General features: G+C 73.9%; 1 protein-coding gene across 1 annotated transcript; it reads right to left on the bottom strand.

Moving 5' to 3' along the window:
* Positions 1 to 767: 767 nt before the first annotated feature.
* CCDC142 (coiled-coil domain containing 142) lies at positions 768 to 15442 on the bottom strand. The gene is made up of 11 exons (XM_089777689.1): positions 15317 to 15442; positions 14653 to 14746; positions 12391 to 13824; positions 7475 to 7561; positions 7235 to 7396; positions 4774 to 4934; positions 4415 to 4567; positions 3968 to 4082; positions 3179 to 3356; positions 1403 to 1614; positions 768 to 1135 (listed from the first exon to the last, which is right to left on the bottom strand). The coding sequence occupies exons 1-11, from the start codon at positions 15416 to 15418 to the stop codon at positions 879 to 881; spliced, it is 2955 nt and encodes a 984-aa protein (XP_089633815.1). The 5' UTR covers positions 15419 to 15442; the 3' UTR covers positions 768 to 878.
* Positions 15443 to 15949: the final 507 nt, after the last annotated feature.

Genomic DNA, 15949 nt, shown 5'->3' with positions numbered 1-15949 from the left:
GCCGCCTTGCCCCCAGGCGAGGCTGCCAAGCTGCGCGGTGCAGCCCTGGCCAGCACCTTGCCCGCTCCGGTGGCAGGAGCGCTGCAGGGCTGCTCTCTGCCCTGGCACTGCCCACTCTCACGCCCCAGCATGGCGCTAGAGCAATCACTTCACCAACTTGTGAAGCTGCCTCGGAAGGGACGGGGCCAGGAGCCTTCCCTGCTGCCCCGCCCACAGACGCGGATCGGCCTGGGGGGGGCGAGCGCCTGCAGTCTCCCCCCACCCCCAGAGAATAAACCAGCCGGCGGGTCCCTCGAGGTGCCACAGTGGGAGGAGGACTCTCGCCCCCTCCCCGGCCGGGGAGCGAGTGGCTAGAGAACCGCCCGCTATTCGGGTGCCTCTGGGGCCACGTGCTCGATCCACCTGGGGAGCAGCAGGGTGGCCCCGGGCCAGACTCGGCCCGCGGAGGCCCCGTGCTGGCGGGCGTGGGCTCCACCCTCTGTCAGCACGGGGCTCGCAGCTGAGTCTGCAGGACCCAGGCCAGTCGGGGCAGCAGGTACAAGGCCCTGGGCAGCCACTCCACCCAGGACCCGTAGGCTGTCGCCCACCACGCCCATCGGGGCTCTCCTGCCGATGGCTCTGGGGAGCCAGCTCTACAGCCAGTGAGCCTTGGCACAGGCCCATGGCATGGGGACGCTTAGCCCCACGGGCCGCAGCCCAAGGAAGCCGGGCAGGGGACTGGGCCGTGGCTGCCCAGGCCCAGGGCAGAACAGAACCACGGAGCCATGCAGCTTTGAGGCCACCTGGCCGCTCTATTTCTAAGCACAAAGCCCATGGGCTTTCCTGCCTCCCACCGCTCTGCCCAGCCCCTCCCAGCCTCAGGAACCCAGCCCAGGCCCTCAGGGCTCGGAGCTCCTGGTGCAGGGCAGGCCGGGCACCTTCCAGCGCCGGGCGCCGTGCAGCCGCAGCGCCAGCCAGGCCTGCTGGGTGCTGGGCAGATAGGACTCGGGCGTGCCGCTGCCCTGCAGCTGGCCGAGGAGGTCGGAGCTCTGGCTCTCCAGGGCGGTGCTGTTGCGCAAAGCCTGCACGTCCAGGCTCTCCAGGCTGTTCAGGCTGCCCGTGGGGAAGTCCTGGGTGCGGCTGCCGTGGTAAGAGCCTGGGCAAGGAGGGGAAAGGTCAGCCTGAGGGGACCTGGGACGAAGGGGCGCTCGAGGGTCCCACCGCCCTACTGCTCCCCCGGGCCGAGCCAGGCAGCTCCAGGATGGGAGGCTGTCGGCAGGCTGCTTGAGAAAGGGCCACGGTCCAGCACCAGCCAGCCTCCCCCCTCGCCGGGCGCCAGGCAGGGCAGAGCTGGGCCCCCAGCGCACGCCAATCGCGCACCTGGAACAGCCCCAGCAGAGCCCGTCCGGCCCGTGGCACTCACAGCACTTGCGGAAGGACTCCCAGGTGGAGGAGGCCAGGCAGGCCTTGTTGCTGGGCTGCTGCAGGAGGCAGACGATGGCGTTGTCCATCTGCTGGAAGACGCGCAGCGCCAGCACCGACTGCTGGATCTCCGGCGACAGGCCACACGCCTCCGACTGCACCAGCTGCCGCACCGCCTCAAAGTCTTGCTTCAGCTGTAAGGCACCCTGCAGGCTGGGGAGCCAAGGGACAGGGGAGAGATCGGACCCGTGGGCATCCCCTCCTTGAGCCACGGCCCTGCCAGCCCAGCCGGTGCCACCCCCACCCCGACCATGGCCCTGCCAGCCCAGCCCAGCCGGTGCCCCCCCACCCCGAGCCACGGCCCTGCCAGCCCAGCCCAGCCGGTGCCCCCCCACCCCGAGCCACGGCCCTGCCAGCCCAGCCCAGCCGGTGCCACCCCCACCCCGAGCCACGGCCCTGCCAACCCAGCCCAGCCGGTGCCACCCCCACCCCGACCACAGCCCTGCCAGCCCAGCCCTGCCGGTGCCCCCCCACCCCGACCACGGCCCTGCCAGCCCAGCCCAGCCGGTGCCACCCCCACCCCGACCACGGCCCTGCCAGCCCAGCCCAGCCGGTGCCACCCCCACCCCGAGCCACGGCCCTGCCAGCCCAGCCCAACCGGTGCCACCCCCACCCCGACCACGGCCCTGCTAGCCCAGCCCAGCCGGTGCCACCCCCACCCCGACCACGGCCCTGCCAGCCCAGCCCAGCCGGTGCCACCCCCACCCCGACCACGGCCCTGCCAGCCCAGCCGGTGCCACCCCCACCCCGAGCCACGGCCCTGCCAGCCCAGCCCAGCCGGTGCCACCCCCACCCCGAGCCACGGCCCTGCCAGCCCAGCCCAGCCGGTGCCACCCCCACCCCGAGCCACGGCCCTGCCAGCCCAGCCCTGCCGGTGCTCCCCCCCCCCATCCTGAGCCACGGCCCTGCCAGCCCAGCCCTGCCGGTGCCCCCCCCACCCCGAGCCACGGCCCTGCCAGCCCAGCCCTGCCGGTGCCCCCCCCCCCACCCCGAGCCACGGCCCTGCCAGCCCAGCCCTGCCGGTGCCCCCCCCCAGCCCCATCCTGAGCCACGGCCCTGCCAGCCCAGCCATGCCAGTGCCCCCCACCCCCATCCTGAGCCACGGCCCTGCCAGCCCAGCCCAGTCGGTGCCACCCCCCACCCCCATCCTGAGCCACGGCCCTGCCAGCCCAGCCATGCCAGTGCCCCCCACCCCCATCCTGAGCCACGGCCGTGCTAGCCCAGCCATGCCAGTGCGCCCCACCCCCATCCTGAGCCACGGCCCTGCTAGCCCAGCCCAGCCAGTGCCCCCCCACCCCCATCCTGAGCCACGGCCCTGCCAGCCCAGCCCAACCGGTGCCCCCCCACCCCCATCCTGAGCCACGGCCCTGCTAGCCCAGCCCAGCCAGTGCCCCCCCACCCCCATCCTGAGCCACGGCCCTGCCAGCCCAGCCCAGCCGGTGCCCCCCCACCCCCATCCTGAGCCACGGCCCTGCCAGCCCAGCCCAGCCGGTGCCCCCCCACCCCCATCCTGAGCCACGGCCCTGCTAGCCCAGCCCAGCCAGTGCCCCCCCACCCCCATCCTGAGCCACGGCCCTGCCAGCCCAGCCCAGCCGGTGCCCCCCCACCCCCATCCTGAGCCACGGCCCTGCTAGCCCGGCCCTGGGCTTTCCCTCCCCAGCTTTGCTGGGATCCTCGCTCCCGACTCGCAGCCCCCCAGGCCCGGGAGCCCGGCTACCTGAACTTGATTTTCTGGGCTAGGATATGGTCCATCCAGGCTTCCACAAAGGCTGTCACGACGTGGGTGAGCGTGGGCACCTGGGAGTCGCGCGGGAGCAGCTGGACGCCCTGCAGGACCTGGCCCAGGACGCTCTGGGTGGCAACCGAGGCGTACTCGCTGGGGGTGCTGGGCAGGTCTGAGGGAGCAGGAGGGGCTGTGAGGGGGCATGCCCTGCATGGGCACCGCAAGGGTCCAGGGGAGCTGAGGGCGCCATAGGGCACTCGTGTGGCCCCGGGCCGAGGGCAGCTGGGGCGGGAGGGAGAGCCTGGCCCTGGACGCAGGGGAGCCTGGGGCAGGTTCAGGGCTGTGGGAAGGGCCTGCTGCCAGGCTGACGGGGTAGGAGCAGGTCTGTCTTGCTCACTGCCATGCGTCTGGCCGGAGCCCAGAGCAGAGGGGCCTGGGCAAAGCCCGGAGGAGGCAGAACTTGGCGTTTGTGGGACACTGGCACCCCTCGGGCGTGACTGCGTAGCGAGCCCAGGGACCCCAACGCGCCGGCTGGGGCTGGAGAGGGAGGGAAGCGCTCCCACCACCCCCGACCTAGCACTTGTCCTGGGGATCGGAGCGGGCCTTCCGGGGGCCAGGGAGGCAGGACGGCCCCAGCAGCGCCAGGCAGGCTGTGGGTCAGCGCGCCGGGTCACAGGGCCAGGCCAAAGGAAGCTGTTCTCAGCTGGACGTGCCAGCTCCCAGCTGCTCTGCCCACCAGGGTGGCCAGCGAGCGGGGCTGGCCACGGAGGGCCAGGGACCTACCCGCCCGGAGGCCAGCCCTCCAGTGTTTGCCCAGCGGCATGGTCTGGCCGAAGATCTCTGCCGACATCCGTTTGCAGTCAGTGGCGAACAGCCGCAGCACATCCCGCGAGAAGCTCTGGGGACAGAGGGGTCTGGGAGTGGGGCCGGGCACACGTGCCAGGGGACAGAGCGTCTGTCCAGTGCCGCCACTGGGGGGCCTGCCCTGCCCAGGCCAGCACCAGCACTATGCACCCCATGGCACCCATCTGACTAGAGCTGCCACCGTCCTTCGACCCCGCCTCGCCCTCCACTGCCCCCCAGGCAGCCCCAGACAGGCTGGGACAGGACGCAGCTCCGACCCTCTTTGAAGGGGGTTCCACCCTGCCCAGCCGGGCCCAGCTGCCTGCAGCTCAGAGAGGAAGGGGCTGGCAACCCCCCCGGGGGAGCCGCAGTGCTCCTAGCCCTTACCTGGATGCTGGCCGCCGTGGAGTGGATCTGAAGGCACAGCTGCTGCTCCTGGTAGGAGCTGAGGGCTGGCTGCCCCCACCAGGGGCTGTCTCCACCCTCAGGGAAGGCCCCCCTCACCAGCTCTGCCAGCGAGCTGCTCTCTGCCTTTAGCAGCTGCAGAGGAGAGGAAGACCTGAGGCCCCAAGTCTGAGCGGGGGCCAGCTGCAGCCCTCCCCTCTGCTGCCAGCCGCACCCGCGGACCCGCCCTCCCGGGGGCGCCGGCCTGGGGCAGCTGGCGCGGGCGGCAGGTCCCTCCTGGGGAGGGAAGAGCCCCGCCCCGCCCCGCCCGCCATGGCCGAGGGCCCAGGAGCCATACTTGCCTGGAGGTCGCCCTGGGCGACGAGCAGGAACGGGCAGAGGGACCAGGCCGCCAGGTGCTGATAGGCCTTGGCCATGAGCCAGGAGCAGGCGGCCTGCCCCGTGGCCAGGCAGCGAGCCAGCAGCTCCAGCCGGAGGCCTGGGGACAGGAGCTCGCTGCTCGCTGCAGGAGGGACAGCGGGTTAGTGGCACAGCCAGACCGGCCCCGAGTGACGTGGCACAGGGGCTACTGGGAGACCATGCAGATTGGGGCCCAGGGAGTGGGGGGGCAGCACCACGGGGAGCCTTGAGGGCGGGAGTGGGGGGACAGCGCTGGGGGGGATCTGAGGGGGGGCAGTACCACGGGGAGCCTTGAGGGCAGGAGTGGGGGGGCAGTGCTGGGGGGATCTGAGGGGGGGCAGTACCACGGGGAGCCTTGAGGGTGGGAGTGGGGGGGCAGCGCTGGGGGGGATCTGAGGGGGGGCAGTACCACGGGGAGCCTTGAGGGCAGGAGTGGGGGGGCAGTGCTGGGGGGGATCTGAGGGGGGGCAGTACCACGGGGAGCCTTGAGGGTGGGAGTGGGGGGGCAGCGCTGGGGGGGATCTGAGGGGGGGCAGTACCACGGGGAGCCTTGAGGGCGGGAGAGGGGGCAGCGCTGGGGGGGATCTGAGGGGGGGCAGTACCATGGGGAGCCTTGAGGGCGGGAGAGGGGGCGTGGCTGGGGGGGATCTGAGGGGGGGCAGTACCACGGGGAGCCTTGAGGGCGGGAGAGGGGGGGCAGCGCTGGGGGGATCTGAGGGGGGGCAGTACCACGGGGAGCCTTGAGGGCGGGAGTGGGGGGGCAGCGCTGGGGGGGATCTGAGGGGGGGCAGCACCACGGGGAGCCTTGAGGGCGGGAGTGGGGGGCAGCGCTGGGGGGGATCTGAGGGGGGGCAGCACCACGGGGAGCCTTGAGGGCGGGAGTGGGGGGGCAGCGCTGGGGGGGATCTGAGGGGGGGCAGCACCACGGGGAGCCTTGAGGGCAGGAGTGGGGGGACAGCGCTGGGGGGGATCTGAGGGGGGGCAGTACCACGGGGAGCCTTGAGGGCAGGAGTGGGGGGGCAGTGCTGGGGGGGATCTGAGGGGGGGCAGTACCACGGGGAGCCTTGAGGGCAGGAGTGGGGGGGCAGTGCTGGGGGGGATCTGAGGGGGGGCAGTACCACGGGGAGCCTTGAGGGCAGGAGTGGGGGGGCAGTGCTGGGGGGGATCTGAGGGGGGGCAGTACCACGGGGAGCCTTGAGGGTGGGAGTGGGGGGGCAGCGCTGGGGGGGATCTGAGGGGGGGCAGTACCACGGGGAGCCTTGAGGGCGGGAGTGGGGGGGCAGCGCTGGGGGGGATCTGAGGGGGGGCAGTACCACGGGGAGCCTTGAGGGCGGGAGAGGGGGCAGCGCTGGGGGGGATCTGAGGGGGGGCAGCACCACGGGGAGCCTTGAGGGCGGGAGTGGGGGGGGCAGCGCTGGGGGGGATCTGAGGGGGGGCAGTACCACGGGGAGCCTTGAGGGCGGGAGAGGGGGCAGCGCTGGGGGGGATCTGAGGGGGGGCAGTACCACGGGGAGCCTTGAGGGCGGGAGAGGGGGCAGCGCTGGGGGGGATCTGAGGGGGGGCAGTACCACGGGGAGCCTTGAGGGCGGGAGAGGGGGCAGCGCTGGGGGGATCTGAGGGGGGCAGCACCACGGGGAGCCTTGAGGGCGGGAGTGGGGGGCAGCGCGGGGGGGATCTGAGGGGGGGCAGTACCATGGGGAGCCTTGAGGGCGGGAGTGGGGGGGCAGCGCTGGGGGGGATCTGAGGGGGGGGCAGTACCATGGGGAGCCTTGAGGGCGGGAGTGGGGGGCAGCGCGGGGGGGGATCTGAGGGGGGGCAGTAGCACGGGGAGCCTTGAGGGCGGGAGTGGGGGGGGCAGCGCTGGGGGGGGATCTGAGGGGGGGCAGTAGCACGGGGAGCCTTGAGGGCGGGAGTGGGGGGGGCAGCGCTGGGGGGGATCTGAGGGGGGGCAGTAGCACGGGGAGCCTTGAGGGTGGGAGTGGGGGGGCAGCGCTGGGGGGGATCTGAGGGGGGGCAGTAGCACGGGGAGCCTTGAGGGTGGGAGTGGGGGGGCAGCGCTGGGGGGGATCTGAGGGGGGGCAGTACCATGGGGAGCCTTGAGGGCGGGAGAGGGGGCAGCGCTGGGGGGGATCTGAGGGGGGGCAGTAGCACGGGGAGCCTTGAGGGTGGGAGTGGGGGGGCAGCGCTGGGGGGGATATGAGGGGGGGCAGTACCATGGGGAGCCTTGAGGGCGGAAGAGGGGGCGTGGCTGGGGGCCGAGAACCTGATTTCTCTGCAGAGCATTAGGACGGGGTCCCCCATGAGCAGCATCCCCCTGCCCCCCGCCCCGCCCCCTCCGGCAGAACCCTCCCTTGCCTCCAGGCCCGCGGCCGGGCGCCCAGGCCCAGGCAGGGCTCCACTCACCGGGCTGGACGGCAGGCGGAGGCCCCAGGTGCCGCAGGGCGAAGGCCAGGGGAGGGTGGAGCTCCCGGAGGCGCTGGGCTGTCCTGCTGTGCGCCAGGCCCACCCTCCGGGGCCCAGGCACACACTTGTCGCTCAGGCCGGAGCCCAGGGCCCGGCAGAACCCTGGGGAGGGGAGAGCGTCGTGGTGGGCGCCGCCTAGGGACCCTGGCACAGCGCAGAGCCCCCGCGCCTGGCCCTTACCTTGGTCCCAGCTCTGGAAGACGCCCTGAGAGAGCAGGTGGAGGCCCAGGCGCTGCAGCGCCGCCACGCACTCCGGGGGCACGTGGGCTGCAAGTGAGCACAGGGGTGAGCACCAGGTGGGCACAGAGCCACGGAGCAGGGGATCCGGCCAGGGCTGGGGTAGAAAACCTACCTCCTGCCACATCCCCCCCCCCGCCTGGGGGCCAGAGCAAACCCTGAGCCCCCGGAGGGGAAAGGCCCACAGCACATCCCCCCCCCAGCCTGGGGGCCAGATCAGAGCCAGCGCCCCCAGAGGGGAAAGGCCCACAGCACATCCCCCCCCCAGCCTGGGGGCCAGATCAAACCCTGCGCCCCCAGAGGGGAAGGCCCCACAGCACATCCCCCCCCCAGCCTGGGGGCCAGATCAAACCCTGCGCCCCCGGAGGGGAAGGCCCCACAGCACATCCCCCCAGATCAGAGCCAGCGCCCCCCGAGGGGAAGGCCCCACAGCACATCCCCCCAGATCAGAGCCAGCGCCCCCCGAGGGGAAGGCCCCACAGCACATCCCCCTAGATCAGAGCCAGCGCCCCCAGAGGGGAAGGCCCCACAGCACATCCCCCCAGATCAGAGCCAGCGCCCCCAGAGGGGAAAGGCCCACAGCACATCCCCCCCCCAGCCTGGGGGCCAGATCAGAGCCAGCGCCCCCAGAGGGGAAAGGCCCACAGCACATCCCCCCCCCAGCCTGGGGGCCAGATCAGAGCCAGCGCCCCCAGAGGGGAAAGACCCACAGCACATCCCCCCCCCAGCCTGGGGGCCAGATCAAACCCTGCGCCCCCAGAGGGGAAGGCCCCACAGCACATCCCCCCAGATCAGAGCCAGCGCCCCCCGAGGGGAAGGCCCCACAGCACATCCCCCCAGATCAGAGCCAGCGCCCCCCGAGGGGAAGGCCCACAGCACATCCCCCCGCCAGCCTGGGGGCCAGATCAGAGCCAGCGCCCCCAGAGGGGAAAGGCCCACAGCACATCCCCCCCCCCCCCCCCGCCTGGGGGCCAGATCAGAGCCAGCGCCCCCAGAGGGGAAAGGCCCACAGCACATCCCCCCCGCCAGCCTGGGGGCCAGATCAGAGCCAGCGCCCCCAGAGGGGAAAGGCCCACAGCACATCCCCCCCGCCAGCCTGGGAGCCAGATCAAACCCTGCGCCCCCAGAGGGGAAAGGCCCACAGCACATCCCCCCCCCACCCGCCTGGGGGCCAGATCAGAGCCAGCGCCCCCAGAGGGGAAAGGCCCACAGCACATCCCCCCCGCCAGCCTGGGGGCCAGATCAGAGCCAGCACCCCCAGAGGGGAAAGGCCCACAGCACATCCCCCCCCCCGCCTGGGGGCCAGATCAGAGCCAGCGCCCCCAGAGGGGAAAGGCCCACAGCACATCCCCCCCGCCAGCCTGGGGGCCAGATCAAACCCTGCGCCCCCAGAGGGGAAAGGCCCACAGCACATCCCCCCCCCCCGCCTGGGGGCCAGATCAGAGCCAGCGCCCCCGGAGGGGAAAGGCCCACAGCACATCCCCCCCCCCCCCCGCCTGGGGGCCAGATCAGAGCCAGCGCCCCCAGAGGGGAAAGGCCCACAGCACATCCCCCCCCCCCCCCGCCTGGGGGCCAGATCAGAGCCAGCGCCCCCAGAGGGGAAAGGCCCACAGCACATCCCCCCGCCAGCCTGGGGGCCAGATCAAACCCTGCGCCCCCAGAGGGGAAAGGCCCACAGCACATCCCCCCCGCCAGCCTGGGGGCCAGATCAGAGCCAGCACCCCCAGAGGGGAAAGGCCCACAGCACATCCCCCCCCCCCCGCCTGGGGGCCAGATCAGAGCCAGCGCCCCCGGAGGGGAAAGGCCCACAGCACATCCCCCCCCCCCCGCCTGGGGGCCAGATCAGAGCCAGCGCCCCCGGAGGGGAAAGGCCCACAGCACATCCCCCCCGCCAGCCTGGGGGCCAGATCAGAGCCAGCACCCCCAGAGGGGAAAGGCCCACAGCACATCCCCCCCCCCGCCTGGGGGCCAGATCAGAGCCAGCGCCCCCGGAGGGGAAAGGCCCACAGCACATCCCCCCCGCCAGCCTGGGGGCCAGATCAGAGCCAGCACCCCCAGAGGGGAAAGGCCCACAGCACATCCCCCCCCCCCCGCCTGGGGGCCAGATCAGAGCCAGCGCCCCCGGAGGGGAAAGGCCCACAGCACATCCCCCCGCCAGCCTGGGGGCCAGATCAGAGCCAGCACCCCCAGAGGGGAAAGGCCCACAGCACATCCCCCCCCCCCCCGCCTGGGGGCCAGATCAGAGCCAGCGCCCCCGGAGGGGAAAGGCCCACAGCACATCCCCCCCCCCCCCGCCTGGGGGCCAGATCAGAGCCAGCGCCCCCAGAGGGGAAAGGCCCACAGCACATCCCCCCCCCCCCGCCTGGGGGCCAGATCAGAGCCAGCGCCCCCGGAGGGGAAAGGCCCACAGCACATCCCCCCGCCAGCCTGGGGGCCAGATCAAACCCTGCGCCCCCAGAGGGGAAAGGCCCACAGCACATCCCCCCGCCAGCCTGGGGGCCAGATCAGAGCCAGCGCCCCCGGAGGGGAAAGGCCCACAGCACATCCCCCCCGCCAGCCTGGGGGCCAGATCAAACCCTGCGCCCCCAGAGGGGAAAGGCCCACAGCACATCCCCCCCGCCAGCCTGGGGGCCAGAGAAAACCCTGAGCCCCCGGAGGGGAAAGGCCCACAGCACATCCCCCCGCCAGCCTGGGGGCCAGATCAAACCCTGCGCCCCCAGAGGGGAAAGGCCCACAGCACATCCCCCCCGCCAGCCTGGGGGCCAGATCAGAGCCAGCGCCCCCAGAGGGGAAAGGCCCACAGCACATCCCCCCCGCCAGCCTGGGGGCCAGATCAGAGCCAGCGCCCCCAGAGGGGAAAGGCCCACAGCACATCCCCCCCCCCCCGCCTGGGGGCCAGAGAAAACCCTGAGCCCCCGGAGGGGAAAGGCCCACAGCACATCCCCCCGCCAGCCTGGGGGCCAGATCAAACCCTGCGCCCCCAGAGGGGAAAGGCCCACAGCACATCCCCCCCGCCAGCCTGGGGGCCAGATCAGAGCCAGCGCCCCCAGAGGGGAAAGGCCCACAGCACATCCCCCCCCCCCGCCTGGGGGCCAGATCAGAGCCAGCGCCCCCGGAGGGGAAAGGCCCACAGCACATCCCCCCCGCCAGCCTGGGGGCCAGATCAAACCCTGCGCCCCCAGAGGGGAAAGGCCCACAGCACATCCCCCCGCCAGCCTGGGGGCCAGATCAGAGCCAGCGCCCCCAGAGGGGAAAGGCCCACAGCACATCCCCCCCCCCCCCGCCTGGGGGCCAGATCAGAGCCAGCGCCCCCGGAGGGGAAAGGCCCACAGCACATCCCCCCCGCCAGCCTGGGGGCCAGATCAAACCCTGCGCCCCCAGAGGGGAAAGGCCCACAGCACATCCCCCCCGCCAGCCTGGGGGCCAGATCAGAGCCAGCGCCCCCAGAGGGGAAAGGCCCACAGCACATCCCCCCGCCAGCCTGGGGGCCAGATCAGAGCCAGCGCCCCCAGAGGGGAAAGGCCCACAGCACATCCCCCCCGCCAGCCTGGGGGCCAGATCAGAGCCAGCGCCCCCAGAGGGGAAAGGCCCACAGCACATCCCCCCCGCCAGCCTGGGGGCCAGATCAGAGCCAGCGCCCCCAGAGGGGAAAGGCCCACAGCACATCCCCCCGCCAGCCTGGGGGCCAGATCAGAGCCAGCGCCCCCAGAGGGGAAAGGCCCACAGCACATCCCCTCCCCACCCGCCTGGGGGCCAGATCAGAGCCAGCGCCCCCAGAGGAGAAAGGCCCACAGCACATCCCCCCCGCCAGCCTGGGAGCCAGATCAAACCCTGCGCCCCCGGAGGGGAAAGGCCCACAGCACATCCCCCCCCCCCCGCCTGGGGGCCAGAGAAAACCCTGCGCCCCCGGAGGGGAAAGGCCCACAGCACATCCCCCCGCCAGCCTGGGGGCCAGATCAGAGCCAGCGCCCCCAGAGGGGAAAGGCCCACAGCACATCCCCCCCCCCCCCGCCTGGGGGCCAGAGAAAACCCTGCGCCCCCGGAGGGGAAAGGCCCACAGCACATCCCCCCCCCCAGCCTGGGGGCCAGATCAGAGCCAGCGCCCCCAGAGGGGAAAGGCCCACAGCACATCCCCCCCCCCTCCCGCCTGGGGGCCAGATCAGAGCCAGCGCCCCCGGAGGGGAAAGGCCCACAGCACATCCCCCCCGCCAGCCTGGGGGCCAGATCAAACCCTGCGCCCCCGGAGGGGAAAGGCCCACAGCACATCCCCCCCGCCAGCCTGGGGGCCAGATCAAACCCTGCGCCCCCAGAGGGGAAAGGCCCACAGCACATCCCCCCCGCCAGCCTGGGGGCCGGATCAAACCCTGCGCCCCCAGAGGGGAAAGGCCCACAGCACATCCCCCCCGCCAGCCTGGGGGCCAGATCAGAGCCAGCGCCCCCAGAGGGGAAAGGCCCAAAGCACATCCCCCCCCCCAGCCTGGGGGCCAGATCAAACCCTGCGCCCTCAGAGGGGAAAGGCCCACAGCACATCCCCCCCCCCAGCCTGGGGGCCAGATCAAACCCTGCGCCCCCAGAGGGGAAAGGCCCAAAGCACATCCCCCCCGCCAGCCTGGGGGCCAGATCAGAGCCAGCGTCCCCGGAGGGGAAGGCCCCACAGCACATCCCCCCCCCACCCGCCTGGGGGCCAGATCAAACCCTGCGCCCCCAGAGGGGAAAGGCCCAAAGCACATCCCCCCCGCCAGCCTGGGGGCCAGATCAGAGCCAGCGCCCCCCGAGGGGAAGGCCCCACAGCACATCCCCCCAGATCAGAGCCAGCGCCCCCCGAGGGGAAGGCCCCTTGCCCTGCCTCCCTCACTCACCTGGACTCAGCGCCTGGCTCAGCTCTCGCGCCATTCTGACTGCTGCCCACCCCGTGCCGTGGGGCAGGCCTCCAGAGGGCAGCTCCAGGCCATGGGCCAGCGCGGCGCTGGCGGCCTCCCAGAAGAGCGGGCGGTACTGCGCATACAGAGCCTCAGCAGCCTCCGAGTAGGACGCGTCCCGCCAGTGCACGGACTTCCAGCTGGGCAGAGAGGCCGAGCTCAGGCCTGGGCTGGCTGCTGGCCCCACCGGGGGCTCCTGGCCCTCCTCTGCTGGGGGCTTCTCCTGCTTGGGCCTCTTGAGCACATGGTGCCAGAGGGTGTCGCTGGAGGCCACCAGGACGCCCAGCACGAGGTCCAGGAGCTGCTTGTCCTCCCTGCACAGCGCATGCAGCTCCTCGGGGAGGCCTGGGGGGGCCCCCGCGCACCCCACGTCTGTCTCGCTGCCACTGCAGTCCGAGGCCCAAGGCACCCCGGCCTTATCCCAGCACACGTGCGCCTGCTGCAGGAGCCGGTGGAGTCTGTGAGCAGCCAGCCTGCCTCTCTCGGCCGCCAGCACGCCCAGCACCCGCCCCACGGGATAGGCCTGAGCGCCGCCCCCTGCTGCCCTCCTGTGCTGGAGCAGCGCAGCGGGCTCCGTGCCGGGCTCCAGGGCCTGCTCGCTCAGCACGTGGTTGTACACCTCCAGGCCCTGGAACAGGTCAGAGAGCTGGGCAGGGGAGGCGGTGGCGGGGCTGGCCCGCGCCAGGCTGCGCAGCAGCACCTCCACGTAGCGCTCCACCAGGCGGGCGGCGTGCAGGGCCAGGAGGCCCAGTGCCTGCTGCATGTGCCTCGCCGCCTCGTGATGCTGCAGCAGCAGCGCCCGCAGCCAGGGGTCACTGCGCATCTTGCGCTGCAGCCCGCTCCAGTGGCTGCTGTGAGTCCGCAGCTCCTCACAGAGCCCCCTCAGCTGCCTGCTCCCCCCAGGGTCCCCTCCCCAGTCCTCCAGCACCTGCTGCTGCCCCGCCAAGAGCGCCAGCAGGTGGCGGACGAAGTCGGAGGCCCCCTTGAGGCGGCGGCTGTACTCGCGGGCGAGGCGGAGGCGGTGGCGGTGCTGCAGCAGGGCGTGCAAGGTGGCACAGTGCTTGGCCACGCTGGGGTAGACGGGGTGGTAGGAGAAGGGGCCCTGGGCCGCGTCGCTGGCCGCCGGCTTGACGTGGCCTCGGAAGGTCTCCGTGCGGGGGTTCTCCTGCACGCAGAGGCAGCGTCCAAGCCCCAGGAAGCTGTGCTCCACCTGGGCCAGGCGGGCGAGGGCGCCGGGCGAGTCCTCCTCGTCGCTGTCGTAGGCACTGGCATCCGCATGCTGCTGCAGGAGGCGCCGCACGCTGGGGGTCACGCAGCTCCACAGCAGGGCCTCTGCCTTCTGCAGGGACTTGGCGAAGCCTCCGCTCAGGGAGCCTGGAGAGGGGAGCGGGAGGCTGCAGCCCCTGGGAACCCCCTAAGCGCCCCAGCAGCAAGCAGGGCCAGGCTGGGCTGAGAAAGGGCGCGGGGGGGGGGGTGCCCTCGGCAGCCCATCATGCTCCTGCTCCCTAGTTCACCCCGTGGCCTGGGGTACAAGGAACCACGGCCACCCGGCACTGCCCCCTCCTCAGCCCTGCCCTCCCGCAGCGCCCCGCCCCGCCCAGGAGCTGGAGCAGCGCTGGCCTGGCCGCCTGCTGGAGGGGACGGTGACTCCCGGGCGGGGGGGGGGCGGTGACCGAGCGAGCAGCCTCACCTGATCCCAGGCCCGGGGGGGGGGGGGAGGGCGGTGACTCCCGGGCCGGGGGGGGGGGGGGGTGACCGAGCGAGCGGCCTCACCTGATCCCGGGCCGGGGGGGGGCGGTGACCCCGGGCCGGGGGGGGGGGGCGGTGACTCTCGGGCCGGGGGGGGGGGGGGCGGGGGGCGGTGACTCCCGGGCCGGGGGGGGGGGGGGGGCGGGAGGTGACTCCCGGGCCGGGGGGGGGGGGGGTGACCGAGCGAGCGGCCTCACCTGATCCCGGGCCGGGCGCTGCCGGGGGGGGGGGCCCCGGGCCGGGGGGGGGGGGGGGGCGGGAGGCGGTGACTCCCAGGCCGGGGGGGGGGGGGGTGACCGAGCGAGCGGCCTCACCTGATCCCGGGCCGGGGGGGGGCGGTGACCCCGGGCCGGGGGGGGGCGGTGACTCTCGGGCCGGGGGGGGGGGGCGGGAGGCGGTGACTCCCGGGCCGGGGGGGGGGGCGGGAGGCGGTGACCGAGCGAGCGGCCTCACCTGATCCCGGGCCGGGCGCTGCCGGGAGGGGCCCCGGCCCCACGCGCGACATGAGCAGCAGCAGGACGCTCTCCAGCCCGGCGCCGCCCGCCGCCTGCGGGGACACGCGCCGCTCTCAGGGCCCGCCCGGACACTGCGGGGGGGCCGGAACCCGGGCGGGGGGAGGGGGAGGGGGGTTGCGGGGCTCGGGCGGGGGGGGTTACGGGGCGGGGGGGGGGGGGGGGCCAGGGCCCGGGCGGGGGGGGTTACGGGGCGGGGGGAGGGGAGGGGCCGGGGCCGGGCGGGGGGGGGTTACGGGGCGGGGGGAGGGGCCGGGGCCCGGGCGGGGGGGGGGTTACGGGGCGGGGCCGGGGCCCGGGCGGGGGGGGGGGTTACGGGGCGGGGGGAGGGGCCGGGGCCCGGGCGGGGGGGGTTACGGGGCGGGGGGAGGGGAGGGGCCGGGGCCCGGGCGGGGGGGGGTTACGGGGCGGGGGGAGGGGCCGGGGCCCGGGCGGGGGGGGGGTTACGGGGCGGGGCCGGGGCCCGGGCGGGGGGGGGGGTTACGGGGCGGGGCCGGGGCCCGGGCGGGGGGGGGGTTACGGGGCGGGGGGAGGGGCCGGGGCCCGGGCGGGGGGGGGGGTTACGGGGCGGGGGGAGGGGCCGGGGCCCGGGCGGGGGGCGGTACCTGGGGCTGCCGGGCCCCCCTGTTCCGCGGCTGCGCATGGGGCGGGATCACTCCCCCGCCCGCTCGGAGCAGGCCCCGCCCCATGGGAACCTCGGTAGCCATGACAACCAGCGCCAGACACCCACCGGCCGCCGTTTGCCGAAGTGCCCCCGGGAGCCAATCAGCGGGCGAGGCACTGCCACGTGAGGAGCGCCCGCCTGAGCCCTGCCCCGCCCACGCAGTGACGTGTTAAGGAGTTCCCGGTGTTCGTAGAGGGGGCGGGGCTATGCGAAATGGCTCCGAACTCGGCAGCCAGCTGGTCCCTGCTCGCACCCGGCTGAGCCCCCCCCCCCGTGCCACCCCCAGAACTCGCCCGTGTCCTCCCTAGAACCCCTGAGCCCCCCATGTCACCCCTAGAACCCCTGAGCCCCCGTGTCACCCGCCTGAGCCCCCCATGTCACCCCTAGAACCTCTGAGCCCCCGTGTCACCCGCCTGAGCCCCCTGTGTCACCCCTAGAACCTCTGAGCCCCCGTGACACCCGCCTGAGCCCCCTGTGTCACCCCTAGAACCTCTGAGCCCCTGTGTCACCTGCCTGAGCCCCTCATGTCACTCCTAGAACCCCTGAGCCCCCCATGTCACCCCTAGAACCCTGA

Source organism: Pelodiscus sinensis, chromosome 4 (assembly GCF_052426305.1).
Source record: "Pelodiscus sinensis isolate ZL-2025 chromosome 4, ASM5242630v1, whole genome shotgun sequence".
NCBI lineage: Eukaryota > Metazoa > Chordata > Testudines > Trionychidae > Pelodiscus > Pelodiscus sinensis.
The sequence above is the reverse complement of the archived record's forward strand: the minus strand, read 5'-3'. Positions and strand labels throughout refer to the sequence as shown.